General features: G+C 48.0%; 4 protein-coding genes across 4 annotated transcripts; 2 read left to right on the top strand and 2 right to left on the bottom strand.

The window, feature by feature from the left end:
• Nucleotides 1-832: 832 nt before the first annotated feature.
• GGS25DRAFT_519269 (glycosyl hydrolase catalytic core-domain-containing protein) lies at nt 833-2,032 on the bottom strand (the record flags this gene model as incomplete). The annotated part of the gene is made up of 1 exon (XM_049263671.1): nt 833-2,032. One exon carries the CDS (start codon nt 2,030-2,032, stop codon nt 833-835), a length of 1,200 nt encoding a protein of 399 aa, XP_049118737.1.
• A 4,241-nt stretch (nt 2,033-6,273) lies between these two features.
• GGS25DRAFT_480818 (uncharacterized protein) lies at nt 6,274-8,186 on the top strand. The gene has a single exon (XM_049260115.1). The coding sequence runs from the start codon at nt 6,408-6,410 to the stop codon at nt 7,914-7,916; it is 1,509 nt and encodes a 502-aa protein (XP_049118736.1). The 5' UTR covers nt 6,274-6,407; the 3' UTR covers nt 7,917-8,186.
• Nucleotides 8,187-9,160: 974 nt separating this feature from the next.
• GGS25DRAFT_480814 (C6 zinc finger protein) lies at nt 9,161-12,187 on the top strand. Its single transcript, XM_049260114.1, has 5 exons — nt 9,161-9,684; nt 9,761-9,847; nt 9,927-10,061; nt 10,146-10,317; nt 10,446-12,187. The coding sequence occupies exons 1-5, from the start codon at nt 9,352-9,354 to the stop codon at nt 11,441-11,443; spliced, it is 1,725 nt and encodes a 574-aa protein (XP_049118735.1). The 5' UTR covers nt 9,161-9,351; the 3' UTR covers nt 11,444-12,187.
• A 510-nt stretch (nt 12,188-12,697) lies between these two features.
• Nucleotides 12,698-17,333, bottom strand: GGS25DRAFT_175615 (uncharacterized protein). The gene is made up of 3 exons (XM_049256592.1): nt 16,547-17,333; nt 13,019-16,486; nt 12,698-12,964 (listed from the first exon to the last, which is right to left on the bottom strand). Exons 1-3 carry the CDS (start codon nt 17,144-17,146, stop codon nt 12,806-12,808), a joined length of 4,227 nt encoding a protein of 1,408 aa, XP_049118734.1. The 5' UTR covers nt 17,147-17,333; the 3' UTR covers nt 12,698-12,805.
• Between the last annotated feature and the right edge of the window lie 275 nt (nt 17,334-17,608).

Genomic DNA, 17,608 nt, shown 5'->3' with positions numbered 1-17,608 from the left:
CTTGATATGGAAATCGCTCCATCTTGCGAATATGAAACAAGGATGGATGAATGCATGGATAGTATTTACCTAGGACCTAGGTATGCACCTACATATCCACCGAAGTTATTTATACGCGGGACGACTAACTATTCGTACCTACGTCCGAGAATTTCTTGTTTTCCGAGGCCATGTACTTCGTAAGGATAAGGATAAGGATAAGGATACCAAGGTAGGTTATCTACTCCGATCGTCAACAGAATGCCCAGTAGATAGCTTCAATGCTATGAACCCAGGTAGGCATGCTTGGGATCTGTGGGTAAGTTCGTATTCCATATAGTTACAGACGATCAATTACTACTAGTAGAACGTACAACTTCCAAGGTTTACCTTGATAAGAATCATACCATTAAAAACCTCGTATTCATCAACTGAAGAACTATCACGGTCACAGTTTTCTCATTTCAACATTAAGAGCCACATGTGTGTAGTTGCGAAATGGGAAACCCCAATTTCTATTCAGCATAAGAAGAGCGAGGTCTTTTGTACCTGCCTCGCAACGTGTTCATATCTTCGGGAATTTTCCTTGGCCTTTAGATGCCTCCGGTCCATGCCTAACAAACAAGCAAAACAAAACAAACATACTAGATTCTGGTGGGCGTTTAACCCAAAACAACCAGATATCCAGGGGCTCAAATGGCTTGAGCCAAAAATATGTACAATGAACTGAAGAGCCGGATTTTGTACCCCTCGCAATGCATAAGCCGTTCCCCTTTCCATAGACTAAACAATTATAGAACAAGAACCCCGTGAAAAGAATCGAATTTCACACTACTGAAGTTGCGCGGCTGTCTTAGGCAACGCCGGCAAAGATCTTGCCGTAGGAGCTCAAGGTTGAAGATGTCTCCATGAGGCTGCCCTCCTTCAGCATGAAGTACGAATACTTCTCAACAAAGCTGTACTCTTCACTGTCTAGACCTTGCGTGATCGCCTTCATGAAGGCGTCAGTATCGCCACTCTCTGCTGCGAATTCCGTGATCCAGACGTTCTTTCCTTGGCAAGCCGTGTGCACATTCTTAACGTGGGTCAAGAACTCGGCCGCTCCGGCGTCACCACCGGGACCATACCAATGGGCAGTGCAGAAATCAACCTTGCACTGGCCGCCGCAGGCGGTGAAGAACTGGCCAAGCCAGTCAACACCCTGGTTCGCGTTAGCACTGCTAGAAATAGCAGGCGCACTAATTCTGGCTCGGCCAGAGTAGGGGTTCATGAACTTGATGTGTCCGGCTGCAGCATCCGCAGGTGACATGTTAGCCTGACTAGGGATATCTGGTTCGTTAAAACTGAGGAGGCAGTCGGATCCCTTGGCAAGAGCGGCTTCCGCCTTCTCGGTCCAATCGTTAGAGTGATCAGGAATCGGGGACCAAAGCATGGGGTAGTAAGCAACACTAGCGTCAAGGTTGCCAGGGCTTGATCCCCAGTTGTAGGCCCATGAGATCTTGTTGGTCATGCCTAGGAGAGTGCTGACGAGGCTTGGGTCGTTGTAGGCGGCACCTCGCTTGCTCGTTCCAGAGCTGGATGATGATGATGAAGGGACATTTGCTGCACTGATGGACGGGGCAGCGGTGGATACGACTTCAGCAGGAGTGTACACGGCAGCGTTGTCGGTAGGAATGGCGGGAGATTCGACAGGCTGTGTGATTGAGGAAGCCTTGACCAAGGTAGCCATCGTGGTTTTGCTAGTGGAAGGTGTTGGCTCCGCCACAGTAGTGGGAACATCAACCTTGGCAATGGAAGTGGTTGATAGGATGACCGACTCGATAGCTGGGACATTGACAATTTGGGTAGAAGAAGGGGCTGCAGCAGTCTGTATGGTGGCTAGCTCCTCGCCTTCGGTGACGGTCATGGTTACATACTCAGTGACGACGACGGTATCAGTCGCAACCCATGCGATATCCCGCTTAGGGTGCATGTGGCGATGATAGGAAGCAGCGGCAGCGCGTTCCACAGTGGAAGCCGCGCAAAGCGCAAGAATGCTAAGCTTGCCCTGCATGTTGACTATTTAAGTATCGGTGTTGTTTAGTTGATACTTTAAGACCTTCAAGTATATGGTAAAGTTGGATTGATAATGCAAGTAAATTGTTTTATCTTTCCTTATTCTAGAGTTGATGTTGTGATTTCCGTGGAAGGAGTGTCGAAGCACCAGCGTCTCACTCAAAGGAGAGAAAGATGTATCGAGGGATACAATCGAGAGAAATGAATGAATTTGGTCGCAGGATGTTGTACGCTCTGCGCAGTATGAACCCGGTACTGAGACGGGAGGCAGGTTGCGCAGTCTATCAAAGACGCAGAAGGATTGATGCGAGTTTGATGAGTTGAGTTGCACCTTTGGACAATGAAAGTTGGTTGTGGTAGAGTCGAATGCGTGTGACGTTTGACGAAGGACAACGCACTTCTGGATATGGGGTAGCTCGTTTCTTTTATATCGAGATTGACCACAAAGAACAACCAACAACTTTGGACGCGAGGCAGTTGAGGTAAGTAATGAGTGGATCAGAGATGGCGACCTAGCTTGGTGACCTAGATGGAAATGTACACAAAATGATGAATGAACGTATGTGCGGGGAAAGGAAGGAGAGTGGTGATTCTCGGTATCCAGTGGATGGAAGATCGAGAAAGAGTGGTGAGGGTAAAGGAAAGATCGGAAGAAGGGTAGGAAGATGAATTTATTAACACCGATGTTTTGTGTTTTGTGTGACTGCCCACTTACACTACACTACATAGTACACTACACTGCCTTAGGTAGACATCCACATGTGCAGGCAAGTGCGCAAGTTGATAACTACCTGGGGGACGACTGTACATGCCAGACCACTTTGATAGTGTACACTGGTGCATTCACTACGAGGTAATCCATGTCAGGTACTAGGTATGTACATGCCTCACCTAGGATACCATACACACTATGCAGGTCCAGCAATCGGGATACAATGTGGGGCACGGGTATACAGTGGGGCACAGGGGTCAAAAAGCAAGGGGTCCCATCAGGGCCGTTACTTTTACTGGTCAGAGTAACCCGCGCTTACCTATTTGACAGCTGCTAAGTGCCCAGACGCCCAGGTTTCGTATAGCCTTTCTAAAAGTCGGGCAGGTGCCAAGAATGGAGGCTACTTGCCCGTTCGGATGAAGAGTGGCCATACCCGGTACTTCCTATTGGCTCGTTCTAGAACATAGAACAACATTAGACAACTGAACATCAATTCAATGATTAACACCGCTCGTACCCAGGTACCAGACCCTCATAAAGGATTTGAATCCATGCTGGTAATTGAATGCAATTAATCTTCCTTTGTTGACCTTATCAATCGATTTTCTTGTGACATACATACATGCATACATACTTGAGCAATAGCCTTTTCTTTTTTCTAAATATAACATTGAAAATCATAACTGACTGTTTAATGTTTTTAGACGTTCTTTGAAACTTACTAGTTAATACATACCGGCCGGTACCCTAAGGGTACAATACCTTGCACACACGTATGATGTGCTGACGTACATCCCTAACGGGATACGTAGGCGAGTAACAGGTTATTGAATGCAACGCAACCAATTGTGAGACGGAGCCAGTCCAGCTTCCGGGCCTGCGCTAGGACGGACTGCTCACGTAGCTTATGCAGGTACGGGCTACTAGAGCTGCAGGAACAAGGCATAGGACCGACCGCTTTAGCTCAACATAAAGGGCAATGGGCTGATGGAGGGAAGGAATTCAGGGGCTGTTACGGATTTTTGCCTGTTGGTATTTGTCAATAGATGTAGCTATTTGCAGGTTTTAGTATGAGCAAGATACCTTCCTACCTACATACCTTAAGGCCACACCTCAACCCTCTTACAAACATGTTTCTTTCACAACCAGACCCTTAAACTTGAGTATTCTAGCAGCCCTTCATTCAATACCTATTGTGCGCAGGTTGGTAGTACACGATATGTACATGACGAGTAGGTATGGTTACAAATTTATGATTGGGTGATTGGGTGATTGGGTCGCCTAATCTGAAACTCTAACTGCATTGCGATAAAGGCCAACCACCAAATCATTGTCACGGAGAAAAAAAGAAGGAAACGAAACAAAAGTAAAAAGAAGAAGAAGAAAAAAAGAAAAAGATAGCTAGTTTAGGGCAAACAAACGAAAGCCGCTCAAGCAGCAAGATGCCGCGCGCTCTCCTTTTTCGCTCTTTTAAGGAAAAAAATGCGGTGGCGGTCTCAACTACAGTCGGATTTCTGGAGCTCTTTGACTCTGATTTGATGCTGCGCACGTGTGGATCATCTGGTGGTTGGCCCTCAGCCGTCCAGGCCGAACTCCTCTTGCGCTTCCCCTCTATTCTGCTGACGCCTTACTTCTTTTCCGGCTTAGCTTCTTACGTGTGTCCACGTACTACTAGGTTGTGGTACCGACTATTCGGTGATCTACAACAACCCCTGGCCAGAATTTTGAAGATAGCCCTGGAGGGAAAAAGAATAAATAAAAAAATCAAGGATAAGAACCACTTTGCCCTACGAATGACGTGGTTGTGTAGCGCCAGTTATTCCTCGAATGAAATAAAAAAGCGAGATTGCCCAGTTACCTAACCGTCACTCTATTACTGTATTGCTGTATTGCTGTATCATACTTACAACTAAAGTCGACAACTTCATCAGTGGTAAACAATAAATGTTGTTGCGACACTATAATTATCATGGTATGGCACTGTTCTATCGGGCATCAAAATTCAATTGGGATTATCATATACCAAGCAGTTTTCGTCTGTTCATCAAATGTTGTTGTTCCCCAAGATTCCGTGCCCACTGCCGCCAACGCCCTTGTTGATTACAACGGCACATCAAAAAGCTTAGCTATTTCCCTACACGGATATAAACCGGACGATCTTTACTACAGAGTAGGATCAATTGGCTTTGCAATTTGACTCAACCATAAACCATCTCGTAAATCCTACACTACACTAATAAAAACACTAGAAGCATTGAGAACCGCTTTTCTAGTTTTAGCAGATACTTCTAGAATGTTGATGCCCTTTTCGCAAAGCTCAAAACAAGCCTCATCATCTATAAAAGGGAAGGGCTGATGTTAGTGGCCTTACTAATTGCTTCATGTTAAAACATAGGGCTTGATCTGATCTGATCTGACTTGACTCTGACTGACGTGTGGAAGCGCAATGGATATCCGGGATTATTTTTCGTCTGATCCTGACATATCAATCTCCAGCAGGGCTATTATCGGGGTTGTTTATTTCCAGGACGGCCTATATATTGCCTGCTAATAGTAGGCCGGAATCCAGCCGGAACCCAGCCGAAACGAAGAGCACGGAGAGCCACCATTCTGCTGTAACCCGCCGGGACTCCGCGTGAACGCCTGAACCTTGTAGATCGAGATGTCGAGAGGTATGATGATATTTTTTTTTTTTAAAAACTGAAGTTTTTCGACCACCTACTCAAATAGATTATCAAAAGCTGGGGCAATGCACTTGCCACGGGCCATAGTACAGCATTCATCCGCAACTTGGAAGAACAGACGTTGATCTACATTACGTGATCCAAAATATCAATGCAATTATCATCATAATTCTAGCTAGCCTTGTTATGTTTCCTTTCGGCGACCTCGGGAATACCGGTACCTAAGTAAGCAGTTTGCGGAGGCGCCCGGACCTTGATCGATTCTTTATTACATGTCATGGCTTGGCAATTAGATCCTCGGAAGCTCCAGATGTTGTTCAATAGGTAGTCGTCGACGAAGTAATCGCACAAGTTGTATATGAGATTGCTAAAGATAAAAGCTACCAAAATGTATATCAACTCAGGTAAGTAAGTGCATACTAGTAACTATGTGCGATTTGCAGGCAAAAGTCACAAATGCCTAGGTTACCTAGGTACCTTGCACCTTGGGTGAATCACCGCAATGCGATATCAGAGATTTAGACGAATATATTGAGCATTTGAACTCTGCAAATCGACCTGCGCGAAAATTAGATATTCAATTATCTAACCTAGGTGAATAACAGCGTGCTACTATGTATGCACCTACCTCATTGCATAGGCATCTGATACCTGCTCTAAGCGCACTGCATGTCCTGAGGATTTAACATTGAACCTTAGAACTTGAAGTTTGCCTTACTATCATGGTGGTGCCTTCCATGATTAATTCTTAACAACTTCATTGATGCGCTTTCCTTCAACTACCCAAACACAAACCAAAAAAAAAAAAAAAAAAAAAAAAAAAAAAAAAAAAAAAAAGGCATCCGCACATAAAGAAGGTATCGCCTGCCTACCTACCTGGGGGGGGCATGACAAGCATACATGTATACAGCCCCTTTTAGGTTTTAGCCTTCAATATTCTTTTCTCCTTATTATTTTCTCCTAATTATTTATCAACCATGGAATCTCCACTTCACCTTCTCATTCAACATCCATTCAACCCACCATTACTAGGTCCGGTTGACTTACATTTAATTCGGCCCCGCGCAATCCCGATGACAACTTTCTGTTCCGAATTGTCTACGGAACCATCTGAGTCTGAGTCTGAGTCTGAGTCTGACACCAAGTCGGACTCCTCATCGGTTATTTACGTCGACCAAGAACCACTCATTACTTTCCAAGTTCGCGTTCTTGACTTTGCTCTTCACAAGATTTGGCCCGATGCTGCCTCCGACGAAATCGTTGTGGAACGCATGGTCGGAGGCGGATTCAACCGTATCATCGGCGTTTCTTGGCAGCCGAGGGGAAACCCCGAGCCTCTGAGCCGATACATTCTGCGCATCCCTCGGTATGCTGACCAGCCCGTAGCCAGCCAAGTTACCATACTACAATTTCTAGTTCAATACTGCAGAATCCCCGCTCCATTAGTGGTTGATCACGATGACACCGACAACAATGAGCTCGGCTCGAAATATATGATCCAGAATCGTGTACCGGGATCCTCCCTACTTTGGTCCTATCCTGCACTTACTCATCCGGAACGATGCAAGGTCGCGCGAGAGCTAGGCAGTGTTTTCAGGGAAATGCTAGCCACCTCCAGTACTGCGTCTGGAGTCTTGGTGCCATCGACAGATAAGTCGGCGCCTCTAAGTGTACTATCGTGGCATCAACCAAACACTGCATTAGCTGTAGAGTATGCTAAATCCTCGATTCCGCAAGACATCCACAAGATACTGGAGGAAATTTTCACAAACCAAAAGCATTCCGAATTGAAAGAACGGCCAAACGCCATCATCAGACCGCATCTCATAGACTGTTTCTGCATGATGTCTTCAGAATTGGCAGCAGACGGATGGTTCTCGAATTGCCGTATCTCGTTGGCACACCTCGACTTGGAGCCCCGTAATATACTCGTCAACCCGGACCCTAATTCGGATCGACCTATCATATCCGCCATCGTCGACTGGGACAGTGCCGTCTTCGCTCCACAGTTCATGTGCTGTGCGCCACCTCTGTGGTTATGGGCGTGGAAGGATGACGAAGATGAAGACGAACGCACTGCTAATGATGTGCCACCAACACCAGAAGCGCGCCAGATTAAGCAGCTCTTCGAAGAGGCTGCTGGTTCAGACTACATTCGGTTTGCCTATCCGTCTGCTTATCGGCTCGCGAGACGGCTTGTTCGGTTCGCAATTGATGGATTGAAATCCAACGAGGACTACGAGAACGCCGAGGATATGTTGGAGGAGTGGAAAACGCTGAGCAGCTGCGAGTCCGGCCTTGTCTCCTTGATGGAGCAGCACAATAATGACGGCACCCCTACACAGAGCGAGTGGGGTGCTTCTCTAGACGACGACGATGATGATGCCGATATATGGGAGCAGAGTGATATTTTAGGGCAAGATGAACTCACCATTGACGAAGTCGAGGAGCATACTACCTTTCAAAATTGTGCCACTGGCGCCTAGCAAGCTACATATACCACTACTCAGCAGGATGAAAGTACTGGTGCTTGGCGGGACTGTTGCGGTATCGAATGGTGTTCTCTGAAATGAGCGTACCTACCTAGGGTAGTTACCCATGCCCTAGTACTGTTAAAAGCGTACCTATCTACGTGGCTACCTAGTATTCAGCGATCTGATTTTTAAAGTAGTTAAGCATAGCATATCAGGCGACCGAATACCATGTATAATGATAATAATTGAGAAGAAAAGTGTATTTATGAGGGACATTAATCGAGTTATAGTCATCCTTTCATTTATGTCCTACTTTGCTCCTGTCTATATTCCAATATAGGAGTATTCATTGATACCGGACGTAATACCTAAGCCAAAATGCCTTGACTAGAAATAATTACGATCCCTATATATACAGACTGTATGCGGTTACTAGCTGCTACGTATATAGGAGGCCATTGCAATAACATCACTATATTTTTCTTCGATATATACTATCTGTGTTCCATTTGAGCCAGCCTCGTCACTTGTGCTGTTTTTAGAGGCTACCAGATTTCCAGAGTTAGGTTTCAGGGTGAAAACAAGGCATGACACAGTGTAGACGTCGGTTTACATATGGGTGCCTGAGTACCTTTCCATTCCTCAACCTGTGAATCACTGTAAGAACAGATGGATGAATATTTGCAACACACATCGTTTACGTGGATCATCTATCTCTGCCTCACAAGCTTCACGCGGCTTAAGGTACCTAGGTAAGGATGCCAATTAGCTAGGTATTTCATATATTCACTGTTCTCTTCTCCTGGTATGCTATGTATCATACACCTTTTATGTTAAATGTACCTGTGAGATGATATCGAGTGACTCTCTTCTTGCCATGCCCTGGCCTAACTGCTTCTTCAGGAACGTGAAAATGCTGTTATGATTACTTACATACCATTGTCTCGACCTCGTCAATATTGCTAAGTACATGATGATCGAAACGCTATCTATGACTGGCTCAGGAGATTTCTACAAATCCTAGGTAACTTAAGTACCCTCCGAGAGATAACTTCTTTGAAATGGTTTAAAACGATGTTGAGACAATGACCAGAAACATACACCAGCAATTATAACGTGACCGTGGCTCGTCTCATTGGCCAATCACATGCGAAGTTGTCAAAGGGCATCGTCCCGATTCGGTATTCACGTGATCGGCCCGGGATACGACGAGCTGACGATGTGCCTAACAATCAACGTCTCTTTAACCATCTTGGCATCGAAATACATCTAGGTTACCTAAGTATTCAGCTCTCAGAGACTAACCTAAGCTACAAGATAAAGATCTTCCAAACAAATTCGTCGTCTTATTTGGACTTTCTCTCATATACCTAGACCTTAGCTATCCAATGGCCATTCGCCCACTAAACGACCAAGGAATTCTAAGAATATCAGCAGAGATTGGAACATGGAGCGGCCGAACTTGACTCATCGCATGATACTCCCACGGACGGGCCCGAATGATGTAGACAATGACCTGGACTACGCGGCCTTCTTCCAGCATGGTGATGATAACGACACATGTTATCTTCCCGACACTGGCTTTTCTGGATTTACTCTAGACTTTAATGATGATCTCGAAATGTATAACCTCCCGTCCTCGGCAACCCCAGCCGAGAATACCAACAACAACAACAACAACAACAACAATAAAATCGGGACTCGTAAACAAGGATTAAAGCGGCAGAGACATACTAAAAGCCGTCACGGATGCTTCAACTGCAAGCGGCGTCGCATAAGGGTAGGTACCTAGCTATAAAAAAGCGATGATGAACAGACATTATATCACACCTTGTATGCTAATGTTAGAGACACAGTGCCAAGAAACCCATCCGGCGTGCGACCACTGTGTAAAAGGGGGGCTGAACTGCGAATACCCAGCGGCTCCCCGGATCGTACACCAAGTACGCACTCCCCCCATCGTCGTGGATGGATGATTGTTCGGGGGAAAAACCTTCGCTAACCAGCAGGTGTAAAAAAAAGCCACAGCACCTAGTCCCTCTTTTCAGCCTGCAAGACATGCGCTTCTTCCAGCACTTCTTGCTGACCTGCTTCCCACACCAACCCCTGGGGAACGAGAAGATATGGACCCACGAGGTTCCGTGTCTGTCCCAGAAAGTAGGCATTTCATTTATTACGCCACACGACGAAACCAGCGTGGGTGAGTACCTCCTAAGTCAGATAGAACTGATGTTTTCATAGCACGAATACCTTATGCACGCGATCCTAGGCCTCGCGGCGTCCGATCTCATCAAGCAAGATCCAAGTCTAGTCACGTCTGCCATGGTGCACCGGCTCAAGGCCATCAAGGCGATTAAGAAGACACTTAACGATGTCCGCAAGATGGACACTTTCGAAGAAGGAAACGCACTTGGTAAGTAGCCTCCTAAGATACCTATCTAAAGCTTTCTCTTCGAAGCCTCATTCCTTACCATGCAAATTACCCTGCATTCACGACCACCAGTCAAAGAGGAGTTCATGAAACTAAATCATCACCAACAGTAGCGACCTGCTTCGCGCTAACCTTCCAGTCCGTGGTCCTCGAGGACGGCATGGCGGAGTTCATGACCTTCTGCCGGGGGATCGTCATCGTCGCGACGCAGATGTGGATCAAGGGGGCCCGGTTCCTCTTCAAGAACCTGCTCGAGAACCAGTCCGCGGCGCTCCTGCGTCCCTTCATCGACGCGCTGCCGCCCATCCGCCGCGACTGGGTCGACATGGCCGTGGCTGGGATCCAGGGGCTGGAGTCGTTGTTATGTCGGGATGACGACGGCGCTTCTACCACCACTGCTGCTTCTACTTCTACTTCTACCTTTACTTTCGCTTCCACCCCCACCCCTACTCTAAACCACAATAACAACAATCTCCCCCCTAACACACCCACTCCTCCCAACCCTTCCCCCCACACCCCTCCAAACCACCACCAAACCAACATAATCGCATCCGAATACCACACCCACCTCCTCCTCATGGCGACCTCCCTGCGCACCTCCTCCTTCCGCGCCTACGAGGCCCTCTGCGCGCACTACGCGTGGTGGCTCGCGCTCCCGCATCCACACTTCCAGGCCCTCGTCGACCCCGCAAGCCAGACCTTCACCTTGCTTGCCGCGCACTGGATCGCGCTGAAGCAGCTGATGGCCCCGATCACGGGGACCGAGCACCGGATGCGGGCGCGGGAGCCGGTGTCCTCTTCGCTTACGCATCCGCCCCCGTCCCAGTCTCAGTCCCAGGGAGGTGGGAAAGGTAGGGGAGGAGGAGGAGGAGAAGGGGAGGGAGGAGAGGGCAGTAGTAATAATAATAAGAATAATAACAGTAGTGGTAGTAGCAGTGGCGATAGTAGTGGCAGTCTAGACATCGGCATGGTCCGCTGGCTACGCTACCTCAACCGCCAAGTCGACGCCGAGCACCGGGCCTACAACACCTGGCCCATGTGGGTTGAGGAGCAGCTGGCTCGGGATGGCGGCTTTTTTCGGCAAGGTAACGCCGTAAAAACTGCCTAGCAGTCAAGGGAAAGGGGGGAATGGGAGAATGGGGAAAGGAGGGGCCGGCTTCCACCCCGAGTAGCCAGTAAGGAAGAAACTCAGAAAAACGCCCCAACCAAATCGCCGATCCACGATAGCGGGCTTCTTCCGCATGCCTACATACGCCGTAATACGCACCATTCTACCAGGCCAAGAAACAATTTACATATGTATCTCCCACCCTAGTATCATCGTACCTACTAGGTATCCAGGTACCTACCTATTTACCAATATCACATGCCATCCCAGCAAAACATTCGAAAGCACTACACACTTGCCTGCCTGCCTGCCTACATACTTCCTACCAAATCAACCCCCATCCACTCATCCCAACCCATTCGCCTCACGACCGTCCAAACAAACATCCGTAACCCCCCCTCCTTACTCGTTCTCCCTAAAAAAAAAAAAAAACCGTCCACGCCTCCCTCGTATACCAGCCGCGTAATCCCGACCGACACAGCCCCCCGCGACCTCCTTAAATTACCGAGGCTGAAAATAAATAGTTCCAATATCATCCGATCCCAGGAGGACCGAGTTATTAATCTAACTACCTATTACACACATATATTATATATACATACATACCTATCACGCAACTTATACATACCTAGGTACAAGCTCCCTGATCTCGCAGTCTCAAGGGTAGACAACCTACACTAGGGAGAAGAAAACCCTATTAACTACTAGTATCAACGTCCAAGGTCCTTAATATGGTGGTATTCATATACCACGTGACTCTAACCGTATGCTCCATTTATAGATTAGAACGTGACCATGATATTAATAGTAGACATGTACCGTGTAATAATATACCATGACACGATAACAGTACCACAACGAACAGAACTTCAAAGATAACGACGGTCATGTCATAAACGAAAGGATACGAATTACGTACGTAGTCTAGGATTAGAGGCTACCGTATTTGTAATGTGCGTTGCGCTGGATGCGTATTCCAGCTAATCATTCTTATATTTGGGAACCGTTGAAGGACATCACCTTCCCCAACCAACACTTCCTTCCGTAAATTCTCCCAATTTAACGGCCAACTATGTTGGAAAGATGCCTCCCTTCGAAACCCGTTATAAGAGAAGACAAGACCAGAACACCATCCTCCAACACCCATAAACTCCTATGTACGGAGTTTTCTGTTTTACCCCAATGCTATCCCACTCAAGCTCAGCCGACGCATTACCCCTAGGTAGCCTACCTATCCAGGTACTACACAACGCTGCTATATAATATAGGTAGATATTTACACATCGATAGAAATAAACACAATGCTCTTTTCGAAGTACGAAAACAAGAGGTATAGTGAGTTTAGAAAGGAAGGAAAACAAGTTAAACAGGTGCTAAAACATTGGAAATGAATTTTTGGGCAGTGTCGCGTGGGTTCGTGATAAGAGCAGTAGAGGTCTTGACCAACGTGACAGTACCAGACGCTAGTGAAGGGGCGACACTGGCTAACATGGCGCCCAGTATGAAAATGAGGATAGGGATCTAAAGGTATCTATTAGTAATTGGCCCCCAGAAAGAAGGATTTATGTTACTCACCCAGACAAACCACAGCATTTTGTCACTGCTGCCGGTCTTGAGCCTTTGAGCATGAGCACGCTGCAGATGTTCTTGCTGCTCCTTGGTGATATTGCGTTGCCGTCCAATCTCCAGAAGCTCGGGGACTTCTTGTGATCGTGACATTTCTGCAGTCTCTTGGTCGTACAAGGCCTCGTATTTACTGTCTGCTTCATGCTCGGCTACTGCGGCAGCGGCTGTAGCTTGTTTGGTGTCGAAAGCCTCTCGGGGGAAGATGTCTTCGTAGCGCGGCGGAGGGGACTCTCTGGTGCCGAAGAAGGGGATATCCCACCACTTACTGTCGGCATCTCGAGGAGGTTGCTCGCCTGCTGAACCAGGGCGTGGGCCTCGGATGTTGGGGACAAGTGAGGTAATACGTTGCATGACAGGGGCCGAATACAGATAAGCGTGGTAGTCAGGAAGAACCGGAATGGGGGGTAGAGTGGGCATTTGTGGCATCTGCATGTGTGGTAAATTTTGGAAATGCATTGTCATGGAATTTTGCCACTGGTGGAGTTGTGCCGAAAATTGATCTCGCAGAGCTGTCATGGCTGCGCTTGGAGATGCTGGTGGGACATCTTCATCAAGTGATTGATGGTGTGAAACATCCTGACGAGGGCGTTGAGGTGGAATTCCTGGTCGTCTCATATCTAACCAGTCGTCATTTTCCTCATCTGTGTCCTTCTCCGACGACGAGTCACCGCTACTACTGTCATCCACCGACCCTGAATCATCAGACATAAACTCTTCTCGATGAGCTGGAGTTATCGAGGGTGGCTCCCATAAAGATCTGAGTGAACTGGCACTATTGACCCTACTATTGATTGAGCCGTTACTGCGGGATCTGGAGTGGTTCTCGATGTGCCGGAGGACTCGCAGCACGTCGCTTGACCGAGCAATATCGGCGGGAGTGAGACCAGAAAGACTTCGCATATTCGGATCGGCCCCCTTTAGGATGAGGCGTCGCACGATATCAGAATAGCCATTCATGGCCGCCAAATGTAAAGGTGTAAAACCTCCCTTGTCACGGATACCCACATTGGCACCTCGTGACAGAAGACCGGCAACGAATCGGGCAAGGCCGAGAGAGCAAGCGAGATGAAGCATTGTCTGCCCGCTTGACCTCTTAAGATTAATCCGAGCTTTGTTGGGGCTATCATCGAGATCGATCAGCTCTAAGACACGGAGCAACCCCACCTCTACGGATTCTGAGAAATCTTGCTCAAGGTTGCTGAAGTTGGTGTTAGGTGTTTGACTTCCGGAAGGAGAAGGACCCCAAGAACCTCCATTCCCTGGCCCGCCAAAAATGATGTTTCTTGCAATATCTGCAACATCCGTCATCTTGCCGCCCAGCTTGTTGCCTAGAACAGTCAGAGCCGTACGTATCAAGCGGTGCTCATCGTCATCGACGTATCGGAAAAGTGGTTGTTGATTGCCGCCGAAGAGATGTTGGGGGGTGACGCCAGGCTGCCTGATTGATACCGGAACAATCCCTGCATTAGGAGACGGTGGGAGAAGGCAGACCAATGACGTCTCGCCCCAGTAGGTCGTCGTAGCGGCCCTCTGCTCCCCAAACATGACTTCGAGACCACCATTAGTAAAACCGCTGCCGAGAATAGTCACTTCAACTCCTCCAGACTTTGGGCCCTCGCCGGGTATGATCTTGTAAATCATCGGTTGCGGTGCCCTGTTTGAACTCATTGCTGTGGGGGTGTTGTAGAGATTTTGGCCTAATGGAGCATGCGACATGTTTTGCATCTCGTTTCTCAGCCGATTCGGACTAGGTGCACGGCTCGGGTGAGCTGATGTTGGCGCAGAAAACATTTGAGCCATTTGCATATTATCAAGACTGATGTTCCTGTTTCCTGATGGGTAGATGAGTTCAGCACTATTGCTGTTCGGCGTAGGGGGTCCCGTTGGAAAAGCTTGTCCCATGTTATTTAGGTGTGGTTGCTGCCCATGAGAAAATAGCGAATCGGTGGCCATTGGGAACGTTGCCATATTTGGCGAAAATGGCGAGGTGGCTGCAGAAGTAACAGCTGACTCGTTCTGTGCCCCTGAAGAGACTGCCGGTGGCGACTGGCCGGTTTCTAGTCTCGTCATCGCTAGGCCGCTGGGCAACTTCACAGATCCGCTTGCCTTCCTCTTCTTGGGTAATGGAGCCGAAGGGCTTGTTGGAGATCCCTGCCTGGATAAGTTACGAGGTGTCGCCGCTATCGATGTTCCCTGTGAGTTATTGCTGTTGTTGACAGGCACTGAAGGAAATGGGTAAGTCCCATTCGGAGGCATCCCTTGAATGTCAGATGTAGTTTGCGACGAGTGAAATATGGCTTGCGCCTCGATCGGTTTGATATCGTTCATCGAAGGGGGCTCAATGGCTGGCATAGGCGCATTGGGAACCTGTGTTGTGGTGGCTTGTGGAACATGTGCCTTGTGGTCATCCGTTATCATGATCGAGGACGAGATCTGCTGGCAAATAACGTTATCCTTGTAGTCTTTTATGGTGAAAATGACTTGAAATCCCATTTTCTCGCCATGGTGCCGGCAATAACACGCAATGCGCATCGGCGCATCCACCTGGACGGTACCAGCAGGGACGGAGAGATCGGCTGGCCCAGTTCCCGTAGGATCTATCATACTAGGCGTTACCACCTGCCACTCTTTAATCTCATTAGTGTTGAAAACGATGGCTCGTTCGTTTTCATATCGATTCCACAGCTCTTCCTCCTCCGGTTTCTTATGTTTCTTCCGACCAGCCCGCTTGCGCTCCCGTGTTATGCAGCCACTGCATATTCGTACTTCACCACCATTTTGGGGCTTCTGCTCGTCATCCTCCATACCGTCCCCTGATCGTCGCTGACCTAAGAAGTCGTGTCGAGCCGCCGCTGCCCGCCTTAATGCGCGCTGGAGTTTTTCCGGGTCTTGCATAGCACTGGTGCAAACTAGCATGGTGTACGCTTCAAGCATGTCGGGGGAGCGCACTGCTGGAGGCTTAGCCAGTAGCTTGGGCTTCGAGATTGTGTGTGTTGGCAAGTGGATCCGCTTGATGCCCTGGGGCAGATTATGAATGGTTAATTTGATAGGGATTTGTGTTTCAACCCTAGATTTGAGAGGAGTGGGTTGAATCACAAGCCTTGGGGTAAGAGCTTGGGTTAAGTTCATCTGCGGTGAATAGGACGGAAGGCCGTGAGGTACAGCTGGTATACCCATCGAGTCCTGTCTTACTTGAGGTGCTGGGCCTGTGGCTTGTAATCCTGACATGGGCCAGACCGAATTCATGTTTACATTTGCCATACTACCATTGAAATGGCCCGTTGTGACATCAGAGGGGGGCGAGTGGAACATGGCTATGGGGGACGCCTCTTGGCTAGTTACCAAATTAGACATAGGTGAACCTTCTCTAGAGCCACTCGTCTTTAATCCATTCATTGATTTTGTTAAAGAGTGTTGCTATACGCTAATTAGTTCGAACATGGTGACGATATGATGTATGAGTAGAGGGGTACAAACCGACTGCCCTTTATGGTGACCTTTTATTCTCTTGGCGACTGGTCCATTTGACATGAGCTGTCCTGCCGCATTTGATTCTTGTATCGGACCATTTGTGGGAGGGCTAGGGCTACTCGATGCGCTCTCGAAGTCGAAAACATTAGACATGTCCATAGTTGCGGCGTCCGTAGAATCGAACATGAAACTGGTCTCGTGTCTCATTACATTTTCGAAGTGCCACGCCGGCACATGCTCATCTGTCATCATCACGTCGGCTGATGTATTGCTAGTTTTGGCGGAATTGGAGTTGGCACTTTCTCGGGATGAGGACGAGGAGGACGAGCCACGGTGGGATGGAAGTTGGTGACAATCTGGAGCTGCTCTATTTAAATTGGTTCGTGTAGATGGGATAGGACCCGATGAAAATGGCTTGGATTCTGCAAAAACGGTCGGGTCAATTAATTCGCCTCCGGCGAAATCAAATAGAGAACCGCCTGCGGTGTGATGAACGTCGTCGGCGTCGTAGAGTTCAAATTCGTTGGCGAGGGCGAAAGGAGGCATTCCCGAATCTGAAGCGAATTGGCTCGTCCCAGTGAACGGAGGGGAGCCAGGAGTCGGCATGGCCCAGTATACGATCTTTCGATACGCCGAGGTGCGTTAACCTATGTGAATCTAGGAGCTAGAGGTAGTTATTCGATACAATGACGGCCGACCAGATATTGAATATCGAGTCTGAGTTGTGGCCGTCTTAGTCCTAACACCCCAAAAAGATCTCGACGACGAATGATAGAATACGTCGGACTGGCACCCGAAAGGCGTTAACTAGCGAGCCCTGATAGTGTGATGCAAGAGCGCCAGATAGGTTACAGCCACATTATGACCCTTCCACCACAGTTTAATTGACAGATTGATAGCGAATCTACAAGTAGAAAACGGTATTGGGGTTCGAGACCCAAAATCTCAATCCTTAGCCACTTTCAATTACGCTACGATGAATGAACCCCCGATTTCTAGTTGATGGACGACTCGAAATTTGTTTGGCGATCGTTGGATCGGAAGAGTGTGCCGAGTATGCGGGAAGGA

This window comes from Hypoxylon fragiforme (genome assembly GCF_022984875.1).
Source record: "Hypoxylon fragiforme strain CBS 206.31 chromosome Unknown GGS25scaffold_3, whole genome shotgun sequence".
NCBI lineage: Eukaryota > Fungi > Ascomycota > Sordariomycetes > Xylariales > Hypoxylaceae > Hypoxylon > Hypoxylon fragiforme.
Note: the sequence above shows the minus strand (reverse complement) of the source record. Positions and strands in the feature narration are given on the sequence as shown.

What these genes read in the sequence shown, in the direction of transcription:
- GGS25DRAFT_480818 (XM_049260115.1), top strand. Translation starts at nt 6,408, where the DNA reads ATGGAATCTCCACTTCACCTTCTCATTCAACATCCATTCAACCCACCA.
- GGS25DRAFT_480814 (XM_049260114.1), top strand. Translation starts at nt 9,352, where the DNA reads ATGGAGCGGCCGAACTTGACTCATCGCATGATACTCCCACGGACGGGC. An exon ending in CTCCCCGGATCGTACACCAA is followed by an intron (nt 9,848 to 9,926) that starts GTACGCACTCCC and finishes TGTAAAAAAAAG; the next exon opens with CCACAGCACCTAGTCCCTCT. An exon ending in TTCCGTGTCTGTCCCAGAAA is followed by an intron (nt 10,062 to 10,145) that starts GTAGGCATTTCA and finishes ATGTTTTCATAG; the next exon opens with CACGAATACCTTATGCACGC.
- GGS25DRAFT_175615 (XM_049256592.1), bottom strand. Translation starts at nt 17,146, where the DNA reads ATGCCGACTCCTGGCTCCCCTCCGTTCACTGGGACGAGCCAATTCGCT. An exon ending in GTCACCATAAAGGGCAGTCG is followed by an intron (nt 16,487 to 16,546) that starts GTTTGTACCCCT and finishes ATTAGCGTATAG; the next exon opens with CAACACTCTTTAACAAAATC. An exon ending in AAATGCTGTGGTTTGTCTGG is followed by an intron (nt 12,965 to 13,018) that starts GTGAGTAACATA and finishes AGATACCTTTAG; the next exon opens with ATCCCTATCCTCATTTTCAT.